This window comes from Cryptomeria japonica, chromosome 1, assembly GCF_030272615.1.
Source record: "Cryptomeria japonica chromosome 1, Sugi_1.0, whole genome shotgun sequence".
Lineage (NCBI taxonomy): Eukaryota > Viridiplantae > Streptophyta > Pinopsida > Cupressales > Cupressaceae > Cryptomeria > Cryptomeria japonica.
This window is the reverse complement of record NC_081405.1, coordinates 138,069,806-138,097,499: the sequence shown is the minus strand read 5'-3', so window position 1 is coordinate 138,097,499 and position 27,694 is coordinate 138,069,806. Positions and strand designations below refer to the sequence as shown.

Here is a 27,694-nt window from a genome sequence, read left to right as displayed (position 1 = left end):
ATTGAAAATTCAGCATTTGAAGGAGTATTAGGATAGCATTGAATATTGGCACAAACTAAGAAAGTTTGACCTTTACCTTGGGCGTTGAAGGATGACTGGAAACAAGGTTTTACTCCCACCTTTTTATAAACATCGAAGTTTGAAAGACATGCATGAATTTCGGTATAAATTTCGGGATTTTCCATGGGGTTTGCAAGCAAAAAGATAAGAAAACTCCGAACTTTCCTCAAGTTTTGAACAACTTCGGTCAAAACTTCGGTGTTTTTAGGCATTTTGGAATGCCAAAGGTTTAGAAAAGTCCAAGCTTTTCTTAGGAACAGCATGAACTTTGGCAAGGCTTAGGGAATGTAGTTATTTGTCAAGCAAGCATTGAGGTTTGGTCTGCAACTTTGCTTTATACCTTGTTTCTCTTTCATCTCCTTAGTCTATATCGTCCTAAACACTTAATTTGATGCTGCAACCCCTTGGTTATGCTCATAAGGAGTCCATGATGCCTTGGACTGAAACTTGTTGGCACAAAATGACTAGAACTCATTTCTATTTTACTATAAATTCATGAACTTCAGAGGGAATTACGACCTTTAGCGTAAACCTCGGCCTAAAGTTCGTTCTTTTGAGGAAAATAGTTTTGTCAACACTGAAATTCTCTCATGCCTTAGTGAATTTCGATATAAACTTCGGGATTTCCCAAGGGACTTGCTAGCCAACACATCTAAAAATACCTAACTTTTAGAGGAAAAGGTGAACTTCGGTCTATTTTTAGGGTTTTTCCTAGGGGGTTGGAAAGAAGAAGAAATCAAACATTCTCCCTGTTGTTGGTGTTGGAAATAAGCCACACCCGGACCGACGATGGACTGATCCAAGATGTAATGACCACCCCTATTTTCATTTTGAAAGAGACTTGCAAACTACTATGTGATATCAATTAAATTGCTTAATAATTAACATGGCATTTTATCAAACACTTGACAAACATACAACAATATATGCAAAACCCGAAACTTCTTATTTGTTGTTAAATACTGATTTGCAATATAAATGTGCACATTCAACTGCCTTATGGGCTGCGACAATTATTCAGGTTTGTATTCAACAATTACAATGCTTAGTTATGAAAATATGATAGAAAAAACCTGGAATTGAATGTTGTAGTGGTCTGCAGATGTAATGGTAGGCTTCCAAACTTCTAATCAGCAGGAAAAACAAGTAAACTTCATACCAACATTGTTCATGCACTATAGCAGCACTATTCATGACACTGTAGCATTTTTACTATTCACGTGGCATTGTAGCAAAAACACTATTCACGTGGCACTGTAGCAAAAACACTATTCACGTGGCACTGTAGCAAACACTATTCACGTGGTACTGTAGCAAAACACTATTCACGCGGTACTATAGCAAAATCACTATCTTCAAATCTGCACTTTCAAACCCCTGTAAAAACTTCATGTGAGAGCACCAGATGAAGCCCAATGTGTTTCCTGAATGAAAACACCATTAATCCTCCTGACTGTGTCTTTCAACAGCGAAGAGAATGCTAGCAAAGAGGGATTCCATCCTCCAAGCCCAATAATCAGATCTCTACGAAATCCAATAGCATAACATTAATCTCATCCAAGCATACCCCAAAAGAGAGCTGTCAACCTCAATTTATATCTTCTTCCTGGATGCAAACACTTCATTTCCTAAATGTGGGATGATACATTTTAGAATAAAATATTATTTCCCACAATGCACATATTAAAGGGAACTTTAATATTTTTAACATTACTTTATATTCCCAACCTTATAATATAACGATAAAGTTAAATATTTAATTTAACTTAACACTTTATCGTTAAATATTAAAACATTGTTGATAATCCCTTTAAATCATTGTCGCCTTCAAATATTTTTTTACTGATAATTATGCCAACCAGGCAAACACTAAAAATTTCAAGTCACTGCTTGGAGACTAACTTACTATAAATAGTAAGTGTCTAGAAACCCTATTAGAGCAGCACCGATTGGCCTGAAACTGAAAACACCTAGGCCAAAACACCTCAGGATCCCACCAATGTCCTTGTTAGCCTTCGGGACCATGTCAGAATAGGCTAACGACACCCCATATCATGTTGCGCTAAAAAGGGGACATTACACAAGAGGGGCCAGTAGCTCAGTGGTAGAGCACTCCAGCAGCGTATGGAAGGTCCTAGGGTCGAGTCCTAGCTGGTCCATGTCTCAACATGGTATCAGAGCCAGGTCTAGGCTAGGAGCCCCAAGCACACGAGAGGTGTGGCTTAAGGGGGGGTGTTGGTCTTGGAAGTAAGCCACACCCGGACCGACGATGGACTGGTCCAAGAGGGGCCAGTAGCTCAGTGGTAGAGCACTCCAGCAGCGTATGGAAGATCCTAAGTTCGAGTCCTAGCTGGTCCATGTCTCAACACTTGCAAATGCCGAACTTTGCTCAAGCTTTTGAGATGAATTTTAGTGTTTGCTTAAGCATTTTCAAGAGTCCTTTAGGGAGGAAACTTGAGACAAACCTTGGATGGTAGGAAGGCCAAAAGGATTAAGGCCTATTCCCATATTTGATAGAAAACATCGAATTTAGGAGGTATGAAGCTAGACACCTGGGAAGAGATTATGATTTACTTAGTCTCTCATACACTTAGACCTCACCTTTACTCTACACCAAGCTTGTTTGTCTCTAGGATGCCATGCGGATTTTGGCTTATGGGCTTGGATTCCAAATACACCTGTGCATCTTCTCAGCTCCCTCTCTCTCTCTCTTAGTGCTATCAAGGCAAAAAAGGAAGGGGGTTCTTGTTGGACACGGGGAGTGTGTGCACAACACAACAATACACTTAGCATTCTTTGCAAGTCAACATCGGGGATACATAGGTTAAATGTATTCTTTGGGCGAAATTGGAAGGGGACCTTGCAATTCCACCCTTGACAACAATTAAAGCAAGACATCTAACCTAACCTTTCAAAACCTTCACCTTTAGTCCCGGACTCACTCTTGGACTTGTCAAAACAAAATCTTCTCATTCTAAGGCTAAAAACCACACAATATTGCCAAGTGAACTCTAGACTAGCCGAAACACCTATCCTAGCAAGCGATGTTGTGTTTGTGCTTACAAATTAGGTGAATGGAAGATTGTTGTGTTCCACTTGCATTTCCTTTGAACCTGTGTGCTCTAAGATGATTGTGTGGTTAATGGTTGTTAATTTGACTCTTGACCATTGCTATCTCTAGTTACGTTCCAATTGGAATATTAATTCTCTACTAGATAATGTTGTGAGCGCTTTGTGATGGTTATCATACCTTGAAACTTTCATTTGTAAATTTTTTATTATGTTGATTTACAAATTGAACATATTATTGACCCCAGTTTTCTTTCCTTTATCTTTTGTTTTGCAGGGAAATCGCATATTTTCTGCTGCAGGAGATGGGAATGCATATAGTTGGGATATGGTAGTATTGGCATAGATGTGTACATGATTTTAAAATATAAACTAGTTACTTGTCTTCATGAATTTCTTAAGGGAATTAGTCTCTTAGCTTGTTAATCTCTGGTTTTGTGGAAGAAAATGTGACATTCCAGAGTGAGGTTTGTGAAGAAACTTGATTTGATACGTTACTTTTCTTATTTGTGTAAAACTTAAGTTAGCTTCATATTTATTGTAATAACCACCCTCAATTTATTTATTTATTTTTGTTTGATAACAAGAAGGCTCTAAACAAACTTTCCCAATAATTATATTGATTGTCATAAGGTTCTGATTACAATGTAAACAGTGCTGAGTCAAACTAGGTAATAACTAATAGCAACATATTACAACTCCAAGTGGCATGAAATAGCACCAAACTATGAACTATTGCAAAATACCTTGGATGAATGATGTAATGCACTGATTAAGGGCTAGAGATTCTTGTTCATTGCTACTAACTACTTGTGCACAGGTCTGCCATGAAGTTGCAGCACTGATAAGCTACAGCCAGAAAGTCAAACCATGATACAAAATCACACCCAATGTGCTGTCCATGGGGGTGAAATGAAAATTAACAACTGCAATCACCATAAACCTTACTTGGACCCCCAAAATATAAAGAAAATGAACTTGCAGGTCTGGTAATTGAAGAACAGTAGTCAATCCGATTGATGCCCTAAACTGTACGGCCCCATAAACAGCAAAATAACACTCCAGATCTGTCCAAAACTGCTGGGAATATCTTCCATCAGTGATGACGCCTCAAAACAAGTCCAAAAAGGTCTCCAAAAAAGCAAGCGACCTGCTCTCAAATTCACGTCTGTGAGTGACTGGCAGCCAAAACCTCAATAACAGAAGACCCAAATCAGTCTTTTCTCTCCGTAACACTATTTTCACCAATCATACAGAGGTGGCAACAAGGCAGGAAACCTAGACTTTTCTCTTTACCATCATAAATCAGTATATATGGAAAGTGATTGACTCCAAAGTCCAAACCCTCATGCCAAACAGCCAGGTAATTCACAAACACATGGTATGGCCCCAGTTATAAAACACAGGTCCAAACAGCTTCAAATCCTTCTGGAAATAGTACGGCTTGATGATGAACTACTCATACATTCACCAAAGATGATACAGTAAACGGGAACAAGGGAACTTGGCCACACAAGTTAAGGGTATGACCTAGCAAAGTGATAGGTACAGCCCAGTAAAGGAGAGGTATGGTCTAACAAGGAACTCCTGAGATCATCATTAAAAAGCACTTTAAAGACAACACTTTAAAATCTAGAAGTTAAAACACATCAAAGACCTTCATACTAAACCCCAAACTGAAACACAATCTACAAAATGGTGATTCTGAATAGAACCACTTCGTTCTAGCTAGAGATTGTCTTCCAAATCTGAAACTAGAAATTCAGTGAGGGTTTTCGTCATCAAAAGATCAAGGAAGAACACACAAGTTCAATCCAACAACATAATGGTATATGAAATCTTTAGCATATGAGCGAATGAGACCCCTCAACCTCTTTTCAAATCTTTAGATGGAAAAACAATTTGAAATAATAAAAAATAATTCATTCTCCCACCAGATTATGTTTTTGAACTATAAAATGACTTTTCATGTGCAAGTCACCCTCACTTTTCCCTAGAAGTCCATTTTTAAGGGGAAAAATAAAAACCTTAATTGTATATTATAAATACTCCATCCGAGTTGTGGAAAGCATTGCCATGACTTCAAAATCCGATTACGATCATGCCATGATGTCACCAAAGTAGTGGGATGTGATGACTGGTACCAAGTTGTTGACTTACTAAAAATAGATGTGCTGTCCAAGAAGCTTGGAGAAAACATTAACAGTCCAAAAATGCTTCTGAAAGCATCATTGCAATCCGTAACACTAGTTGAGCTCAATGCCTAAATATAAATCTTGAAATACTGAACTTGCATCCTCCAAGAAGTTTGGAGTTCTCTCCAGCACACCTAGTGTTGCCTTTACTTAGCGTGTAGCACCAAATTAAATGGGGCCTATGCATTGTAACGTGTGTGGTTGTTATTTAAAATATGGTGCCAATACTCCTCTCAGCCGACTCAACCTTGGAGTCTATCCTCATATATATTGAGCACCATTTGATGCATTCAAAACACAATTACATTACATGCGATAATTATTCTGCAAGTGCGAAAATCAGAAAGAAAGAATTCTAAATGCGAACTGAAGGAAGTGTGCATTGAGGCAATTGTTAATACAAGGGTGAAATTCAATAGAAGATGCGAATTGCAAGACATATGTGAAGCCAAAGACAATTTCCAGATTTGTTCATCTAAAGGTCATCTTGCTGTTACATGCAAAACAGATTCAATAGGTGTATTGCTGTGTGAAAGGCTTAGACAAATTGGTGTGCCACATCAAAGCTACGAGATAAGTAATGTACTGTTACAATTGGATATAATTCATAGTCAGATTTGAAGATCTTTTGGTTGGGTTTTTCCTCCTAGGAAGATGACACACTCGCCGAAAACTCGGTGAGTGACAAAAACTCGCTGAGTTTTTGGACCTGGTGAGTAGTAATGACTTCTACTCGCTAGGAAAACTCGCCGAGTATTTTGGCGAGTTTTTGCCAAAAACTCGGCGAGTTTTAAAGAAAAACTCGCTCGCGTTAGCATAATAGCCGAAAATGGTAAAAAATACATGCACTTTTTGTTTTTCAATATGGTATTGGGTTGAGAAGGGGGAAACTCACTTGGAAGGGCCACGTCGAGAGCCCACTATGCCCTCAAGTAATCGCCGAGTTTTTTGGTCTGTACATCAGGATTCATATATGGAATATAACATTTAAGTATAAGAAAGAAGAAAGTCACTTATACTTTAAGTTATATTCCATATATACTGTCAAGATGTTTGAGAGTGGTTTCGGACCTCCAGGAGTTATAATGCAAAATCTAGTTTTTGGAGGATTCTTCAATTTTCCAGACTTAGTCAAATTTCAGGATCCTTCGGCGATGCCCCTTGACCCCAACTTGGGGGCGCTGCCCCCAAACCCCCATCGAAAAATATAGGGGTAAACTACACTGATGGAAGTAGGGAAAATTTAACCTCTGAGTCCGATTAGGCTCCATATAACAACATAATTAGCATTGAAGCAATCCTGGTATTATACATTTTAGAGTTGAAAGTTTGAAACTATGAGTATGAATGATGAAATTTCAAATATGATGAAAGTTTGAAACTAGTTTTAGCTAGAGCTGGGAAGAGGAAGCTGTATTTACTTTTGGTTTTACAAAAACTATTTACTATTTTGCTTCCAGCCATCAGCATTTCTCATGAGGATGCGATTTTGTAGACACTTCGCATTTAAATATATCTAGAATCAGCTTGTTTCTTTTGTGTTATCATTTATTGACTCATTGGATGCATCTTCTCATTAAATTTTGCAAAAAAAATGCATTTTTTATTAAAATTAAGTGTGTTTTTATGTTGCCAAGTTTTTCGCCGAGTTTTTCCCGAGTTTTCGCTGAGTTTTTTTCTTAGGGGCTTGGCGAGTCGAGCCGAGTCGCGAGTAGTTCAACTATGGAACTTTTCCTAGGGTATTTGTGTGTCGTGTTCATTTTGCTCAATTTATGTTATGTCTAAGTCTGAAAGTAATTAAACTAAACAGCAAATATATTGATTTAGTAATTAACTTCAGTTTTTCTGAGTATAGTTTAAATCTGAAAGTCTAAAATCAACACCTAGAAGCTTATGATAAAACTTAGAAATTGGCCAAATGCTCTGGAATTAATATTTCATAAAACGGGGACATCACATTGGTTGAAATTTTGGATTCATGTGAAATTTTTTATCGTATTAAGAATATAATGTAATTGTCTTTTTTAGAGATTCTTTAATACAATTTATTTATGGCTTCCATAGAGATATATATAAGTTTCAAATATAAATCATATATTTCATTCCATTGACTCTTATTTTAGAGTTTATGAGTCGAAACAAGATGTATTTATGTTACAAAATACTTATGAATCAAAATCTAAGTAATAGATGGGATTATTATTTTTAGTAGTTTTTAATGAAAGTTTTAGGTCAATGGTGTTGCTAGGTGATGTAGTGAACTAGAACAATTCTTTAAGTTGCTGGTTCGGGTTCAAGAACCCTGTTCGCCTGCACAACAAAATTTTGAAAAGGGGCTTGTGTTCATTAGTACAAAAACAATGTAAAAATTATATATATATATATATATGCAGCCTAGAAGCATGAATTAAGATTAGAATGTCACATAGCGTCATATAAACAAGAAAAGATAGTATATACTGCTATATATATACAATCTTCTCCTATGAAATGAAAACATGGAAAACTACATTCAGCAATATAGTCATATTAATTGGTATTATCTTGTAAATTAGGCCTTTCCATATTTGAAATTTTGTATATATTTTCAAATTTTAGATTACTTAGCATTTGATTTACTCTCGAATATTGAACACAATTGCTTAGAGCTTCTCATATGTGAAATGTTGTGCTTTTTTGTACATTTCAGATTTGTTCAGCCTTTGATATAGTCCCTATATATGTCCACCACACTACCAAATGTTCAAGCCCTTTGAATTTCTGAATTTTCTGCATGTTTGTAAATTTCAGATTGTTCAACCTTTGATATAGTCTCTATGTATGTCCAACACACTGCCAAACATTCAAGCCCTTTGTATTTTTGAAATTTCTGCATTTTGTTCTGCTTATCAGTTTGTCTTTTTGCTACAGCCAAGATACCCTACCACATGGTTATTTTAATTTATCAAATTTTATATTACTAATATTGTCATTCCTCATTGCAAATTTCATTTTCTTCAAAATGTCTGTAGTGAATTTTGCAAAAAAATTTGGTGGTTGTATAAAATTTTGCAAAAAGAACGTAAATTTGTGTGCCTAGGCATCCAGGTTCGTCCAGGACGAATTGGCTTGCCTGAGCATGAACCCTGGCCTGACCTGGACCCGAACCAAACCGGACTGATACTAGGCCCTCAGACCGGTGAACCCTGCGGCTTAGACAATTTTTAACAAAAGATTAGAGGAAAGAGAGAAAGAAAGAAATAAAGAAAGAAGGTTTATTAATGTTCACATTGACCAAAGTATGCTGGTGGGATTTATAAGTACATCTAGTTTGTTAGCATTTTAACTCATAGCTTTCACCGTAACACAAAAAGGAACATATATAGTAAAAACATTTTTCAAATTAGAAGGGGAAGTTCTTTGTAGCAAAAATAAAACGTTAAATGACTTAAAAAATATTTACTTATTTTTTTTGGGTAGTTCACACATAACAAACAAAACTAAGGGTATGACTTAAAGGATTAAAAATTTAAATATTAACATACTTAAATGAACCCTATGATAATATTACATTTACGCTACTTAGCTAAAAACAAAGATTGAATAAAAGGATAATGTAATGTCTCTTTTATAGAATTTTTGTGAACTTTTGATATAATTTTTTGATTTGCACAGCAATTGTAAACAATATATTTAAATGGAAACAAATAGTTGGAAATCAAATGTCAAACTATAAAATGACAAATCTCAACCAAATCTTATCAATTATAACTAGCGGTATAAACTCTAGGTTGGCAAAAATGCTCAGATCTGAATTGGAAAAGTTACTACAGCATCTTCCCACATAAAACATCAGTTTTAGAAACCCTCAGAAACCTGGTTTGATTTATTTGCAACTCTTGGAAAAATGATTACAAGTTGGAATCAATATTTTCAGAACTATTTAACGGTTTTGACAAATCAACCCACAAAGCCAGATTTAACCAGTTATGATTGAAGCTTAGACATACAGGTGCGGCAATAACTGGTGGCTGGCTGATACAGGCTTGTATGGCTGCTTAATGGCTGGAAACTAGCATAAAATGGCACAAACAGCCACCAAAACGATTTAGTATCCCCTTATATTTTTGCCCTCGACAAACCCAATAATGGAGATGATTAATGATATTGGAAAATAACAAAAAAGAGGCTAGGAATGGATGGAATTATGCAATGAATGCTGCACAATGACGCCAAATTGCCCAAATCTGGTGTTATGCTCTCATATGATGATGGCACACAACATTTATAAGGTCAAAGATGGCAGCAATGAAGTCAACCACTTTTGGCATTGAGGGATAAACCCATGAAAATGCTGGTGATAGGCCCCAATGCCTGTTGTAATGTCCCCAAATGAAATATTTTTATAATTTATTTAAAATGCAGGGATAATCATATAATCTGATCCAAATTATTTTTAACCAAACCCTCTAACGAATGATGATTTTCTTACAAACCCACAAACATATAACAAATTTATCACAATCTATATACACCCGATTGCACAAATTTCACACCAAACTTCAGGAAACTATTAAAGTATACATTATATTATTAATGGTCATTAGTTAGTTTTAGTTTGTTTCTAATTTAGTCGATTGTTCATGATCATTTCATTTAGAAACATCGTTCTGTAATTGCCTATATGTATTCTTTCATCTTCATTAATTCAATCATGCAATTACGATTTCATGGTATTAGAGCCACTTGAAATTTTTTGGTGAATTTTTTAGAACAAAAATTCTTGGGTAATCTTCAACTTGTTCTCGAAGTTTTTTCATCGGTTTTTTTAAAAGAGAATTGAATTTTTTTGAAAAAAATTAAATCCTTGGTTTGTGTGAAGTCTTCTTTGTCGAAATTGTGGATTTAGAGGTTTTTTGTGTTACACATATGGATGTTAGTGTTGTCATTGATGTCAAACCTTTGTCAATCCCATGTTGTCCTGGTTGTTATTGGTGATCTGGATTTTGATAGGCTTAGTTGATGTGCAGCTGGTGGTCCGGATGTTTGTTCTCTTGACATTATGATGAAGAAATATCTACAGGTTCACATTATGCTGATGGGATGGTATGAAATGATGTTTGAAAATGTGTACGGAGGATTGGTATTCTTCACCTGGTTCGGAAGTACTTCTGTTGATTGCTCTAGACAAAATTATCGTGGACTTGATGTGAGGTAATCACACATTGCCCCATTGCAAATGAGGACCCTCTTGTTTTTCTATTTTTAGGGTAGTGTTTTGGTGTCTTGGGGTTTTGTCTCCGGTCTCTGGCCTGTGCAAATGAGTCAAGTTTTTCAAAATTTAGAGGAGTCACCAAAATCAGTGAAGGAATGGTCGAAAGAGTGTTTTGATGCTACAGATGTGCCCAGAGAGGTCGAAGGAGAAAAATCACAATTTTTGGGGGTCAATTCTGACAACATCCTATATATTAGGAAATCTGCTTTTTGCTTTTTTTTCTAAATTTAGAAAGTTTTGTTTCAGAATTTAGATTTTTTTTTCCTAAATGTATCCAAATTTAGAAAGTTTTGTTTGTGGTCTCATCAATGTATCCAAATCTGATTGGTCTGGACTTGAGCTTTCAGAATTTTGCTGTTTGCTTTTTTTTCAGAAATTTAGAAATTTGTTGTTTGCTTTTTTTCAGAATTTAGAAAGTTTTTTTCTAAATGTATCCAAATTTAGAAAGTTTTGTTTGTGGTCTCATGACTCTCATCAATGGTATCCAAATCTGATTGATCCAGATCCGAGCTTTTAGATTTGGATACATTAATGAGACTAGTCATGAAATTCAGTAGGTGGTGGGTGGATCAGCAAATTCACAAGCTAAGGGATAAGAATATCGCCTTCACCTATGATTTGATGGGAAACTTGATTTTCCCGTTCTTCCGAAGAGGATGAAGTAACACATGATACTGAGAAGCCAAGAAGTGGAAATTCCAGCAGAAAGAAAGATGCAGTAGAGCGTTCAAGAAGAAAGAAGTAGAAAGCAAATAAAGCATCTTACTCTGCCAACACCTTTTTGGTTGAAGAAGTTGGCTCATCCACAAATAAGGGGAAGGCTCCAGTTGCAGATAATCAACAAGTGGAGATGGAAATTCCTCCAAATTGTGAAGGACAAAATGAAGAACCAATTCAGCAGCAAATTGTTCTTGATGGCCCTAATAATCCAGTAACAACAATTGATGTGGAGTTGGAAAATATTTAAGTGGATATTTTGAAAGGAAGTTTTCTAGAAGGAATGTTTTCTGCACTCAGGGGAATTGAGGAAAGTGAAGGGAATGAAGAAAATAAAGAAGATAATGGCATTGAACAACCAATGGTACAAAGTTGGTTATTGCAAAGAACGAAAAGGAAAGCTATTGTAGAAGTCCAACTGGTGGATGATTCGGCATAACTCTTAGCTAGATTGAACCAGCCTGTGGAAATGAAGAATGCAAAGAACTATTCTTTAATCCATAAAGATTGCACATGATCCCGTTCAGTGCAGGTTGCCGTTCCAAAGTTTGACAAATCCAAAGAAGACATTGCTCTTGAAGAATATGAACTAATGACTGTGGACATAGGTCCTACTACAAAGGAACAAGAAGTTTAGGAGCTAGATGGTTCATTCATCGCCATCAAAAAAAGGCTAAGGAGAGAAGTAGAAAAGAAAAGAAAACTCAAGGAAGAGAATGAACAATTGAAGGGTTATATCTAACATTTGGTAAATCCTATTAGAAGGGAAGAGGCAGTAATTGCTCGACCTTTGGTTCTTCCACAAGAGTCAGGTGAAAACTTTGAAGGAATGAAGATGGCAGCCCAAGAGGCCAAGGAATGAATTGTAGAAGTTGCAAATAAGGCCAACAAATTCGTGGAAGAATTGGCACAGGTCTATGGTTGGGTCTCTTCGTTCATGTATAGAATCCAGAGCATAGCTGAATTTTGGGAGGATTTTCAAATTATCCAAGAAAAAACAATTCGATGTTTGAAGGTGTTGAAAGGAATTCTTGAGCATGATTTGGTCAATGGGAATGTAATTGATGCCGGAACATCATATGACTTCAATACATGGTATCACACGTTGGTGGCTAGAGGAGATGTCTTGGAGAGAATGAAGAATGATGGTGCCAGAATAGAGGAAATAATCAAAGCTGTCCAAGACAAGGTCTTCATCATAGTTGCCGATGTGCTTGAGCAGGAAATAGTTCGAGACAGGGACTTGGACATAGAGAACTTGAAGGCCAAAGTTTGAAACAACTTTTTCAATCTTGCAAATTTGATCCAAATGCAACATTTCAGCAAGGCATCCTATTTCATGTCAATTGAAGGTGGTTTTCGAAAGTTGGAAATTGATTGGATGGCCACTTTTGTCACGTGTGAAGATGAGATTGACCCGATGGATTACACAATTGACATTTTGCCAAGTGTCTCAATGGAAGAGTTGGGCCCCATAATGACCAGGTTCATTGAATTTTCTGCCAAGGAAAAGGATAAGGGATGCTCGCTTCTAGAAGAATGCTGAATTTGTTAGTTGTTCATTTCTCATTAGTCCATTTTGGATAAGTATGTTAGCTTGCCCTAATTAGGTTTGCTGTTTAATCTTGGCCATTGATCTTAACTCAATCTTGGCCGTTGCTTTCTAATAAGGGTTCCTATATAAACCCTTCTTATTTCATTTGTAGTAAATCTGAGAGATTTCAGAGAAATTGTTGTAGTGATACTTCTTAAGTGCTAAGACATAATCCGTTGTTCAATTGTTGGTGAATCTTGTCCACTTTTGTAAGTTAGCATGGTTTCTTTTCTCTCATTAGAATAGGTTTTATTTCCAAGTTGTTAGATTGAATGAAGGATTTGATAAAGTTGCAATGTGGAATGACATGTTTATACTTTTTATAATTGGATGATTTTCAATTATTTTGCAAAGTTAGCCTAAACCAGTAAATGAAATTTATTTTTCGATCGCTTTATTCATTGTTCAAAGTGCTGGTGAATATGAGTGATATGAAAATCTTTAAATTACCTTAGAAGATAGCACCATTCTTGTGTAGTTGTTCATTTTGGCGAAGCAAGAATTGGTTTTGAATTCCATGTTTGTAATTTCTGTCTCCCGAGTTCATAGGATTAGCTTAGGGCTGGAATTGTCTTCCTAAACCCTCATCTTTTGCCCTTTTTTTTCAAAGGCTAGTAGAAGTAGGATTGAATAGCACTTATTGAAAAAATTGTTCGATAAAAAAGAATTAAGTGAAGGAATCAGTAGAATCTTCAAATGGGCTAACTCTTCGAACAATTGTGTAAGTCCCCTTGAGATTACCAACATATCACAATGAACCAACTGAGACTATCCACATGAATTTGGAACCTTGGAGTTGTCTTTGTGATCACATAGTCCATTTGTTTAGCACATAAGAGACTTTGATCAAGAGAGAATAGGATATCTCAAGGTATTTTATTTTGAGCTGTGCATGCATAAAAAACACACCAACAAAATTGGCGCTAGGAGGGCCAATTAAGGAGAAATATCAAATTGCTGAATATTTTTGCAATATGATTCAAAATGGTGTTTCTGCATAGTGACATTTTTCTAGTACTCCAACCGGATTTAGGCTTCCAAAAGGAACAAGAAGACATTATTTCAGAATTGTACACCCTTGCATGGGGAAGTAAGAGAAATGCTCTTGATTATTTTTGAATGTGCTTCATTTTTGAAGAAGAAGAAGAAAAGGCACAACACATTTATAATGCTCTTCGAAGGCAACTTGCTTTACAAAGAAATCAAGCACCCCAATTGATTCTTGCATGTCCTCAACAGAATTGAAGAAAGTCATGTTGGATTTTATTAATTCATTGTCACCCAACAAATTTCTAAAAGCCTTAAGATCTGCTCCAAGCTCATCAAAAGAATTTCTAGAGTTAGAATTTCCTACCAGGTCCAAGCAAAGGAAAAAGATAGTTTCGTCAAGCGAAGAAGCAAATCCACCAAGTGAAGCGATACCCATTGAAGAGGATATTTCCAGCTTGTTCCATATTTCAAGTTTGTTCCAAACTCCACCTCTTAAAATTTCATTTCCAAGAGCTACGCAATCAAATAATCAACAAATTCCAGTTCAAGTAGCCCTGTCAACAGTTGTCCGACAAATTCCAATTCAAGTAGGAGTACATCAAGCAAACGTCCGAATGGTGTGGCATCCAACTAATGCATCTCCTATGGCATTTACCGTCTATCATGACATGCCCAAGAACCCAAAACATTTTTGTTCCAAGTTCCATAGTAGTGATATGAGCCATACTGCGGATGAACATATCAAGATTTTGGAAGATCTCCTTCATATAGGAATATCCAAGAAGAAGATGTTGCTTGTAGGCTGTTCTCGTATACGTTTGACTATGAAGCATCCTATTGGTACATCTACTTGCCAGCCAACTCTATCCACAATTAGCAAGAAATGAAGGATACCTTCTTGGAAAAATTCAAGGCACCAACTTATCCAACGGATCTGTACAAACAGCTCGTGGAAGTAAAAAGAGAACATGAACCAATCAACACTTTCAACAATAGATTTCACAAGGCCTATGCAAGGTTACGTGATCCGTACAATTTAAACACCGCTGCAACATTACCAGTTTATTATGCAGCCTTGGATTGCCTCATAGCTTTGTCTGTGAAAACCAAAAATCCAGCCTCAACAAATTTGAAAGAAGCATACGCTGCAACAATCACAGTCAATAATAATTTTGTAGTAGGAGCTGCCTCAGGACCGCTCAATTATTTGGGAACTCCTGCTATGTAGAATCAAATCCAATGGATCAATCGTGCATTGGCTCATCACACGCGTGTCAGGAATCCAGTTTCCACTCCCAATAATCATTGGTACTCCATCCACGAGCACCTCTTTCTCAAGTACCGCCGTCACAACCGGTATATCTCCAAGATTCAAGAACATCCTCAAAAACTCAAGAAGAGAAGGATGAAATGAAAAACTTGATTGAACAAGTCAAGATGTTATCAACTGAGGTCACATACTTACGGAACTAGAATAATTGGATCCAAAAAATGCAAAGAGGCTACCAAGGACACCAGAGTAATTATCAAGGAAATCAAGGTGGCAACCAATCAGGCAACCAAGGATTACAAAACAACAATCAAGGTTTCCGCAACAACAACCAAGGATTTCAGAGGACATGGAATACCACCCCCAATAAGGGAAATGTGCCTTCTCCCCTATACGCTCCTCCAAATCTTGAAAGTCGACCCGTTGATAAAGTTTTTCTTGCTGAGACCGCACTATTAGGATGCTGTAGCTTTCATAATATGAATCAACATTCTGAAGTACAGTGTTAAGAGTTTCAGCTTGCAATAGACATCTTCCAAAAGGAAATACAAAGGGAAACACATGAGAATTTATCCAAAGCTATAGTTCCAATGGTGATATATGATCAAGCTCTGGTCTTGGAACATTCCACATTCCCACCAACTTTCGACAATTATGAGCCACAAGATCAGTATGTTAGATTTTCGTCGACATCTGCCAATGACCCAATGGAGGTTTCACCTTCGGTATTTCTTCCAGCTTTTGCAAATTAGTCACTGCAGGTAGTGTTGACGTGTATTTTGTACACAATCAAACACAAAATAAAATACCCAAGGGTACCTTATCCTCTCTTGAGTAAAGTCTCTGAATGCTGAAGATATCGCGAGAAAGGATCAATCAGGGTGACTTCAATGTTCTTCGTTGTAGGATCTCTACGTGTGGATAAGCACCAGTGGTCGTTGTAAATGCTGTTTCTTCAAGGGGCCTTACGTTTCCGAGCTGCAGGAACAAAATTTTCCTAAAACTAACAAGCTTTCAAAAAAGATCAAAAGGTAGGGTTTGCAAGAGATGAATTCTAATCTAATCCTAAGAATGACTCAATGTAGGCTAGACTTGGTAAGATTCTACCAATCTCAGTATTGCCAAGCAATTACAACTCTACTGAAATTGATGCGATCTTCTAAGGTGTTTAATGATTTTCAAATCATCAAGAATTACAAATACCACCATAAAGGTACATATCAATAGTTCAATAATGATTGAAGGTTCAAGCAATCCAAATATCTCCAGTTGACCACACAAGGCGTCCTTACAATTAGTAAGAAGCTAGTGGTTTGGAACGTGAATCTCACCAAAGATCAAGCCCAACACTTAGTCCTTCAAACTTAAATACTACTTTGATTGAGAATGATTCAAGAAAGTAAACAACCATGAAGATAGCCACAAGAGTTGCAATAAAACACCATAACTTCAATATTTTCTTGATCTCAAAGCCAAAATAGACAACAATTGCTTGAAATTCTCTCGTCAATGCTCAATCTTGCTACAAAATAACTTTCTTCTCTCCAAAAGCTCTAATCTTCTAACTTCTAACCATTAATTTCTAATATCTAATGACAAAAAGAAAATGAGTGAGGGTATATATAGCATCCTCAATTACAATGAATAGCCCAGATCAAAAGGAGATCAACGGCTGAGATTCTGACACCTAAACCCTAATTAGGGTTTGTTACAAAAAGTCCCCTTTTTAGTTGAACATTATTAAATGCATAGCCAAATATTTAATTGGCACAAAAATCGAGGGAACATAGACCAATGATAATTAAGATGCCACATCATTCATAACAACCTCTCTTCTAGAACCTTATTCCCTTTCCAATGCTCTTTCTTAGCATATGCAACGAATCTGGACACGATTCCTTCAATCTCAGCAATAGGAATCTCGGGAAGATTCCTCATTCGTTCCTCCAAATGGATAACTTGATCAAAGGCCTTGAGAAGAGCCGTATCCCATTCAGGTTCGAGTTCTTTGATCTTCTCAATCATGAGCATAGTAGTAAACATTAGATCTCGCTGCTCATCTGTGATGACATTCTCATCTTTGCAAAAGATGACCTTGACTCTTTCTTCCAACTCCTGAAGGTCCACATCTGTCTCAACTTCGATCCTCCTGCCAAGAATGGTACACAACACCTCAAACACCTTGTCCTGAATTGGATGGATGATGCCCTCAACTTGATTGCATTTGGTGCTGATGTCCTCGAAAAGAACCTCTTTCATCTGGAGTAGAGTTGACCACTGAAGTAAATTATGAGCTCCTCCATCCATTATCTTTTCTTGTGCTAGGATCTTCCTTGGTGTTTGCCTGATTACTTGTAGGACAGGAATGATGACATCTCTAGTGTGAGCGAAAGCGGCTACTGTTATCATTAGGTTGTGTACGATCTCAAGGACCTGGATAGCTCGGTGGATTGTCTGCATCATTCTTGTTGCAAATTCAATGGCTACTGTGTGGGATTTGTCAATCCAAGAACTCATAAGCTGAACCAAACTCTTGACTCTCTTTGCCTCGCCAATTGATTCAAGGGGAAGTGCTTGCACAGGAGACACTGCTGGATCCTGACGTCCCAAGGGCTGATTGAGATGGTTGAAGTAGCCTCTCCAAGCACCTCTCTCTCTCTCAAGCTTTCTATTCTTTTCCATTTCTTCCTTAAGCTTGTCTTTAAGTGCTTCAAATGAATCGGTTGCCTCATCCAATGCTTGCTCAGTAGTGAGTGGACCAAGCTCAAACGTTTCTACATCATATTCCTCTGCAAGGATTTCACCTTCATACTTGTCCACTACTGGTGTTGCTATCTGCAACTTCCTGGACCCTGTCTCATCTCTGATCATCTTGGTCATTTTGGTGGCCTTTTTCTTTTCTGTTGTTTCCTGAGAATTTCCTATAAGGCTTTCTAAGTCAATTACATCATCTTCATCATCAATCACAATCACCCTTGTCAATCTCTCCTTCAACCAATCTGGAATGGCAGACCTTGTCTCTTTAACTTGTATTTCCTTAAGCAATGGTTCATCTTCTCGGAGAGGCGATGTCACTTCATCATCATTCTTTTCTTCATGTAACTCATTGACTTGGGGAGATCGACTTGACGAATGCTGAGGTGCCATTGACTCCATAGATTCATCAACCTCAGGCACCGTCTTCTCTTGTCCTTCAACTTGACTTGTCCTTTTTTCATGTCTGGATGATGTACCTGATGAGCAATCTCGATTGACCTCTTGCTTCTTCTTGGAGGGTTCCCTTTTCTCAGGTCTTTCTTTCCTCTTCGCGCCTCTAGGATGAGAATTGCCCTCACTTGCGCTTGCTCCTCCTTCTTCTTGTCTTTCTTCCAAAGTAAAAGTCATTGGTACGTTCTGTTCTCTTAACTTTTGATGTTGTACATCCACCCATCTGCGAGTGCATGACAAAACTGGGGCCATGAAAGCTCTCAAGTCTGAAATTTCAGGCTCGTTCCAATCTATCTTCACTGCTTTGTCTTCTCTGTCATAGGATGACTGGAGATGTCTGCCACTGTCCCGAGCTTGATCGGTCACTCTGTAGACTTTGCACTTCCTGATGAAATCTAAAGGTAATCTGGAATGCATCTTTCTCTTCACTTCTAAATCACTTGATAGATTCATCCAAAAGTCCTCTACCTGAAATTCATGCTTGTACTTCCCACCATATGTCTCTTCTATATACTCATAAGGATCAAAATTCTCTCTTAAGGCAAAGAATGTGAATGAATATGAGGCCAATTCCTTCTTTGCATCATCCAAGGCTAAAGCATTAGGACATACCTCAACTGAGTTCCCCAATATTATGGGCACGGGAATTCCATTTCTATGCTTGTGTCTGAATGCCTTCGCATAGTTTGCCAACTGCCTAATCACCTCGAGTAGCAGTATCCTGTCTGTCGGATACCTCAGCAACATGTAGGGAGGTGAAGGACACCCATGAACTCTGATATATGTAAACTTTGGAAATTGGATGAACCAAGCACCATACCTCTTTACAAGCTCTTGTGCATCTAGAGATAGTCGATTGTGAATCCCGCCTTGCAAGATCCTAGTGATGTTCATTGTGAAGGTATCATTGACTAACTTGTAGTCACTTCCAGGTGGATGATGCAAATGAACATAAGAGTCACAAACTCTCACTTCTCCGAGTCCTCTTCCGATCACTCCTCTATGAGGTAGTCCTGTATATTTGAAACTCCTGATCAAGGCATATATGACGTATGAGCTCATGTGAAATGACTTGGTAGGCTTTAGTCTTCTTAACTGCACGTCTAGGCAATGGCTAATAATTCTGGCCCAATGAATTGTTCCTTTTCCTTGAACTATCACTTGGATGAAGTAGAACATCCACTTCTCAAAATAGAAGGCTTGAGGGGCCCCTGTAACTCGATTGAGTAAAGTTATCAAATCTCTGTACTCCTCCTGAAAGTCGATCCTATGTGGTGTGTTGGGAACCTTACTCAGGCGAGGACGACTTTTGAGTAACCAATTCTTATTGATGATATTCAAGCAAGTGTCTGGATCATCTTCATACATTGATCTGGCTCCGTCTAGGCTTTTGTAAATCATATCTTTATGCTCTGGAAGATGGAAAGCTTCACTTATAGCCTCCTTTGATAGGTAAACCAAAGTGTTTCCTTCCTTGGACACGATCGATCTCGATTGTGAGTCATAATGGCGAGCACACTCGATCATCAGCTCATGGCACTGGACTGCTGGAGGGAAACCGGCCGCCTTGATGATGCCACTTTCAATTATTCTCTTTGCGACAGGTGATGGCTTGCCAATGTAAGGGACCTCTCGAAACTTCTTGACACTGAAGTTTCCCAAGTTGGTATCTCCGATGTTGCTCCACTTGGACACGATCTTGGTCTCCAATTCTTCATTCCTCTGATCTTCCTTCATGAGGGCCGGACGACTAGTGGATGCTCCTGTCTTCGGAGTCGCCATCTTGACACCTACACAACATTTCATAATGAGTAACATATTTTGAAGAGTAGAAAGGAAGATTCAAGATTTTAATTAGGAAACTTCATGATAAATCTTGAGTTATCATTTCCTAATTAGCTACATCAAACTTTAGGATTTTTAAAACAAAGCGCAAAATTCAAATCTTCAATAATGGTGTCAAGGTGACTACGCCATACCTCCACTTGAGAATTAACTCTAAGAAATGATGCAAAAATAAGGTGAATTCGATAGGCAAAATGTAGAACAAGACTCCCTTTCGCAAAATGTGCCTCCTTTAGTCTTCACAAGCATCAACTCCACCACCTCTAGCCTTCTACACTTGAGGAAAATTCGCTCCAAATAGGCCAGGTTTCGCACTTTCTCCTTGTTTTCCAAATCGCACTTGAAATAATGAGTGAATGATTTGAATAATGAAAAACACACCCCAAATATATAGAGCGCTCGCCATTTCATTTCTCCATAGGCTGACTTGATAAAATAGGCTAAAAAAATAAATAAAATTGCAAAAGGAGGGGCCGACTTGGTAAAATGAATGAAAATAAACCTCCAAGCGCTCCATCTTTTAATTTTAATTTAATAAAAATTAATTTTAAATGCCCTAATAATAATAAAAAATCGATTTTCTAAGGCTCAAAATTAATTATTAAATACCAATGCGCCTTTATTAAATGCCAATTTAATTCATTTTTCTCAAATATTTCGAAGTTGGTAATTTTGGCATATAATGCGATTTGGAGGATATCAACGTTGAAATATGGCAAAAAATAATGAATGCCATTAACTTCGCTTTGGTCCCTTGGAGAGGGACAGGAGCGCCTTTTGTAATTTTGGTCTTGCATTCCTTATTTTCCACGTTCAAGACTTCATCTAAGCTCTCCAAAATGGCAGTTTTAATCGAGTTTAATTCATTTGATCTCTAGAAGGAACGTTTTAGGACATTTTCGCCCTAGTCCCTTGGAGAGGGACAGGAGCGCCTTTTCACTTTTGTCCTCGATCTTTCATCATTTAATTGCTAATTCTCGTTGTGGGATAAGCGATGATCCCCTTCGTTCATTCAATGCACTCTTAACTCGTTCTTTGCAAGGCAAGATTGATGTTCTAAGGATTTTCGCCCTGGTCCTACAGTGAAGGACAGGAGCGCTTTTTGCCTTTGAGCCTAAGATTGTTAAGTTTTGGAGTCAAATCTTTGTTCGCCATGCTTTAGAAGACATTTATCATCTTGCTCAACTTTGCCTTAGTATAATCTTGGAGGGAAATTGTTGATTTTGTAAAAATCGCTCTGGTCCTTCAGTGAGGGACAGGAGCACTTTTGAGTCCATTGCACAAATTCTTGATCACATCATCTTCAAATTATCTTCCAAGCGTAGAACATCATTCCCCACTCCATCTTGAGTCCTGGAAACAAAAATAGCATTTCAACATGTAAGGTAAATGGGCATATTTGGAAATTTCGCCTTGGTCCCTTGGAGAGGGACAGGAGCGCTTTTGCCATTTGTCATCAAAATTTGCAAATTTTGCATCTTAATTCCATTTTGAAGCCTTTTAAACATTCTTTCAAACTTGTGCCTTGGCCTAGATTTGTCCAAAATTGGTGAGAAAGGCTAGATAACATGTTTTTCGCCCTGGTCCCTTGGTGAGGGACAAGAGCACTTTTGCAATTACGCTTATCTGTCCTTTGCTAGCCTTCCAAATTATCTTCAATGGGTCAATCATGCCTTCTTCCATTCATTTCGATCACAAAAGTTGCCTTGCCTTTGCAAGAAATTTGCACTTTTTAGAAAATCGCTCTGGTCCTTCAGAGAGGGACAGGAGCACTTTTGGAAAATCGCTCTGGTCCTTCAGAGAGGGACAGGAGCACTTTTTGTCATTTGAGTTGATTTCCTCCTTTGTGGACCACTAAAATTATATTCAATGGATAAATCATGTTTTCCTTGGTCTCTTCAAATCATAAAATTGCCTTGATCGTGCGAGAACAATGCAAATTTGAAAATCAAGCTCCGGTCCTTCAGTGAGGGACAAGAGCGCTTTTTGTCTTCTAGGACAAAGTGCTTCGTCCTTCATCTCGAAATTCCTTTGCTAGGGAAAATATCAACTTGTTATACGCCATGAATAAAAGTTCAAGCCCAAGAAAGGTTTAAAAATGTGTATATAAAGAAAATCGCTCTGGTCCCTTGGTGAGGGACAGGAGCACTTTTACCTTTCTAGACAAAAACTCCATCATTTCATCATCTTTGATCAAGTCTGGATGCTCTATCATGTTCATCTCGTCCTCCACCATGCCTTTGATGTCTCAATTTGACCAAACAAGGTCAGGAATGACTCCAATAAGCCTTTTCGCCCTAGTCCCTTGGTGAGGGACAGGAGCGCTTTTCTCTTAATCCTTCAAATTTCATCATTTTCATGCCTTCAAAATCCTTGAAAGCATCAAATCACGTCCAATTATCTCTTGTGGAGACCCTGCACAAAACAAAATTAGAAAAGTCAGTGACAAATATGCATTAAATAACATTTTCGCCCTGGTCCCTTGGAGAGGGACAGGAGCTCTTTTATCCTTTCTGGTTAATCCATCCAAAATTTAAACTTCCAATCACTTCACAAAGCAGAGTTAGGTCATCTTCAAGGCCAGGAACCAGTTAGTTTCAGGTGTCATCTTGCATCCAAAATTTGATCAAAATTTACCTAGGCAAAAATACACAATTTCCTCTTCAAAAATGCTAACACTTAGACAAAATTTGGATTTTACCCCAAAAAACCCTGAATCTAGACCTAACCTGAGATCTACTTGACTTTCCTGACAGCCTCACCTTAGTTCAACAATCTCAATCCTCGAGAGGATGCTTAATAACCTTCAAAATTTGACTGGACTCGGCTTGAATAACATCGGAAGAAACCCCTAAGGTTTAGCCTTAGCCCAGACAGACAACTCACTCACTCAAAACCCTAAAAGCAGAGAGAAGAACAGACAAAACAAAAGCGAAAAAGAGAGGGTCCCCATTCTAATGGGGCGATGTGTGAAATGGTCACAACAGGTAGGAGAATATAGCTTTCCTGCATTACATAACAGCGTGTTAGTAGAAGGAACAAAGGAAGTTCAAGCCTTCCAACAAACATGAATGATTAGTTAAAGTTTTACCAAAGGATAAATTGGGAACCCGTAACGTCATTAGTACCTCCTAACAATTTTCAGACTCCACTGCATCCAGATGCGAGCAATAATCCTCCTTTTCCAAAGGACGCTCGTGAGTATAGACAGAGGACAAATATAAATGCTTCTACTCCTTGCAAGAATGAGTTACAGAGATTAAGCCAAAATGTCACAAAGGAAGTTAAGAGGATAAAAGTAAGTTTATCCTTGTTTGAATTGATGAGAGTTTTTCATGTGCCCTCTTTAGCTTTGTCTAGCAGAGACATGTGAGTCAGCTTATTATGGGGTCTTGTAGGCTAACAGTGATGGATAGAGACTCAGTGTGGTTATACAGTGTTTGGGACGGTATACTGGCAGTAGTTGATCAGTTTGGAGCAGTTCCTTATTTTTAGGAGGCAGTTCCTACGTTTATGGAGGATATCCCTACTATTTAGGAGGTTATGCTCATACCCAGGGTTGGGTCTCCTTGAGATTATTCCTTGTGTTCAGTTTCAGAGGATTTGGGTTTGTTTCCTAGTTTCTAGGAGCATCCCTAGATTTTTGGGATGAGATTGCGAGTGGATCCTTGATTTCCGACTTCAGTCACAGACAGGTGGTAGGTTGACCTTCTGGTTTGTGGTGTTATTTGAGCATTTTGCAGCTATTTGGGTTATATTTTTAATATTTCCTAAGTTAGCGTTTATTATTTAAATAAGGCTATGTTTATAGCCATTTTGGTATAATAAGGGGTTTTTGGCCTCATTTGGATGCGTATCTCTTGGTGTAATAGCTTGTTGGAAAGGTCTTGGACTTTTCTAAATATTTCTCTTTTGACTCAGATCCTTTCGGTGAACGGATTTCTTTATATTTGAAAAAGGGTTGTTTTTCTATGCACTTGGCAACTTAAAATGAGAAATATAACATTTTAACCCTAAACGCCACATTGAGTCACTTTTAGGGTTCGAGCTAAGTGGGAAGGTGTTATAAGGAAGTTGAGACCTAATTCTTGGGATCTTTTACACATTTTCATCTTTGATTTGGAGAATTTGCTCTGGAGAGCGATTCAGCATCTGGGACGAAAACCCCAGGGTCTTGCATGTCTAGGACGTAGCCCCCAGCACAGTGGTTATTGGTTCTAGCATTCAGTTTCAGTGCCTTGGAGTTGGTACGATATCTTTCTGGAGGATTCAGTGGACAGAGTTAGGGTTCAGCGTGGAGGTTGGGGTTTCCAGCTTGGCATCACCTAACAGCCGTACGGCTGTACCTTGCAGCCATTTCTCTTCCCACGTGGAGCTATGTAAGAGCGTTGGACATTTGCAGCAGCTTCATTCTTGATTGCAGTATTCACTCTTTATCCAGGTTGGAATCATTGTTATTGTAATCTTCCTGGAATTGTTTGGAATCACTATCTGGATAATTATTTGATTTAAATAATCAGAAATCTGCTTGGTACGATTCTGATTTGGCTGTGTATGAACATTTATTTCCAGTACTCTTTTCATGTACTTGTTCTCCAATTATTACTTGCTGAAAAACTATCAAAAACACAAAAATAAACAAACCTTCTGCAACTTCTGTCTATTCTCTAAAACCATTAAAGGAAACACAGGAAAATATAGTTTATTAATTTAAAAACTACAGCAGATCAGCAAGGGGATCCATCAGGGATCTTTCAGAGTCCCTGAGATTAGGGAAACATTCCTGGAAAGTTTGAAGGATACAACGCAGAATGCATCTAGTGCTGCCCAAGGTACTACAAGTACAAATCACAATGTAAATGTGTTTCAGAATGTACCCGAAGGCATTGACGAAGAATGAAGAAACCATCAAGAGTAATTGTAATCTATAAATGTGCTACATGAGTCATCAAGTTCGAACAAAAAAAAGAATGGAGAAAAGCTATTGCGTAGCCAAAAGACCATGAAAATTGAAGAGGTCTCTCAAAGTCCCAACGAAAAGAAAATTGAGAAGAATGAGAATCCCTCAAAAGAAGGTAAGATTTTGTTGGCTGAAGTAAAAGAAGTAGAAAAGATTGCACGAAAAGAACAATCAACTGTCTTGTATCAAGGGAAGGATAAACCTGCTCCTTTCCTAGTCTCAATCCAAATCTTTGGAAAACTTTTGCACAATTGCCTAATAGATTTAGGAGTGTCAAGTAATGTGATGTCCTTAGCAATATGCCACAAGATGGGTTTGACGCCCACCAAGACAAATAAGAAGGTAACCTAGCTCGACAAAGCTAAAGTTCCGATCGCAAGAGAATTAAATAATATTCATATGCAATTGTTAGCTGATCCTAGAGTTCAGCAATTTATTGACATCTCAGTGGTCGACATACCATATGGACATGGTATGGTCTTAGGAGGAGAATGGACTAGAAGATTGAATGGTTATTTCTCAGCAGATTTCTCACACCTATAATTACCATGGAGGGGAATTCCAAACCAAATTAGAATAGAAAATACCCCTAGACTCAAGCTTATGATCATTGAGTATGGAGATAATAATGAAGTTTTGTTTATAGAATCAGGCCTTGGACAATATAAGTTGAAAACACCAGAGGTCTTGATGTTGAGTTGTTCAGCTCCTCAAGAAAACTTGCAAATGATCAAGATTCCTCATCCGATGAAAGCGAGGGTACATTTGAGAATTTCAAAAGTTTTGTCTTCAAGAGTGCTAAGCAAGAAGAAGAGTTGGGAAATCACACTTCAATACAAGATTTATTGTTGCCCAATTGGTGTCGAAATCATAATGCTTTCCATTCTAAGTTTTCTTGCACAATGTGCAAAGTGGCGTTAACCCATGTAATGCCCCCTTTCTAGCATGCATAGTATGATTTGTCGTTAGCCTATTTCCCCATGGTCTCGTAGGCTAACTAGGATATTGAAGGGACTTAGAGGTGTTTTGGCCTAGGCAGTTTCTGTTGTAGATCTTTCCGAAGTGTTTAGAGGTAGTTTTAAGTCATTTCGGGCTTGTTGGGATCCCCAGTGGCAGTAACATGTCGATGCTAAATGTTTTATATCGACAAAAGATTTATTTATCATCGATAGGATTTATTGTGCATTAATAAAGTTAATTTATAAAGTTAAATTTAAATATTTAACTTTATTAATGTTAAGCCTATAGTTCTGGAAAATATTTAATTAAAAGACTTCCCCTTTATTTTATAACACATTAGAGACATAAGTTGTTAAAAGGGAGTAATATTATTTATCCCACATTGTCGATGAGTGAACAAACTCTCTTGAGAGAGTTATTAAAGAGATTCAATAGCTCTCTTTTAGGCATGCTTGGTTGATTGAAGAAAATACTTGTTAAGTTTTGAGGAGATAATCTTCTTGGGGCTTTGTGGACGAAATCCTTCCCAACTAGCAATCTCCACGTTGCTGCAATATATATTTTGGGGGTTTATTTGGTGCTTGCAAATTAGTGAAGTCTATTATGCACAATGAATGGTGAATAGTGAATTGCTCCGTGGTGAGAATAGTAACTCGCTACAGTAATGTGAATAGTGATTCTCTACAGTAGCATGAACAGTGCTGCTACAGTGACTGGAGCAGTTTTAGTAGTAGGTTTTGATTTTTCTGAGCAAGGATTTGTGAGTATTTCATTGCTGAGTTGTGCATAGGGTTTGGAGGAGATTTTTGAAGAAGGATTTGGCATATGTTGGTAGAGTTTCGTATTGTTCAGCTACGGTTTGGAGGTTAGCTTTAAATATCAGGATTTCAAGGGTCATTTGCTGCCTATATCAGCTAGCTACTTAATATTTGGTCACCATTTGAGACATATGTGCTTTCCAATTGATAATGGGCTTCTATTTATGCATTTGAGTATGTGTGAAATCTTTTTCATTAATTATAACCCTCAAATCTGAAGGAACTCGTCATTGTTGTAGTAATAACAAACCTGTATCAGATCTCATATGATTGTAATTTTCATTGTTGTTCAAGGACAAATCATAAATTTATGGTGTGTTCCTTCATCATTTGTTTCCCATGTTATTTTTAATCATTTATATGTGTTTATCTATGATTTGGCATTGAGAACAAATATCAAACACAAACTCTAAACTTCTGAAAAAAAAAAAAAAAACACTTAGAAATCAGTCCTAAAGATGAATACATGCCAAGTGTTTGACAAAATGACAAACCACACAAACTGAAAATATAAGTTTAGAAAGGACAGGGGTTCTTACAGTGGTATTAGAGCAATGCATCCTGCCATCCTGGAGGGTACAGTAAGAGCATATAGTAATATGTCTGGATATGACCAGCAACCTTTCAACCACCATTACAACACACGAAGGAATAGAGCAGCATTAAATACAGGGCTAGAAGAACAAGGAGTTGTAGGAGAACAAGACATTGATAATATGGGTGAGAGAAGAGATCTAGGTGTGGAGAGATTCTTT

At 37.6% G+C, this 27,694-nt stretch overlaps 1 protein-coding gene across 4 annotated transcripts in view; it reads left to right on the top strand.

Moving 5' to 3' along the window:
• Positions 1-27,694, top strand: part of LOC131033541 (THO complex subunit 6) — a 221,389-nt gene that overhangs the window by 120,948 nt on the left and 72,747 nt on the right. For 2 of the 4 annotated variants that reach the window (XM_057964769.2, XM_057964770.2), the window contains exon 7: positions 3,407-3,460. The exons of the other annotated variants lie outside the window; for them this stretch is intronic. In XM_057964769.2, the coding sequence (XP_057820752.1) occupies positions 3,407-3,460 (54 nt within the window). The remainder of the gene's footprint in view (positions 1-3,406; positions 3,461-27,694) is intronic. 4 annotated transcript variants of the gene reach the window in all.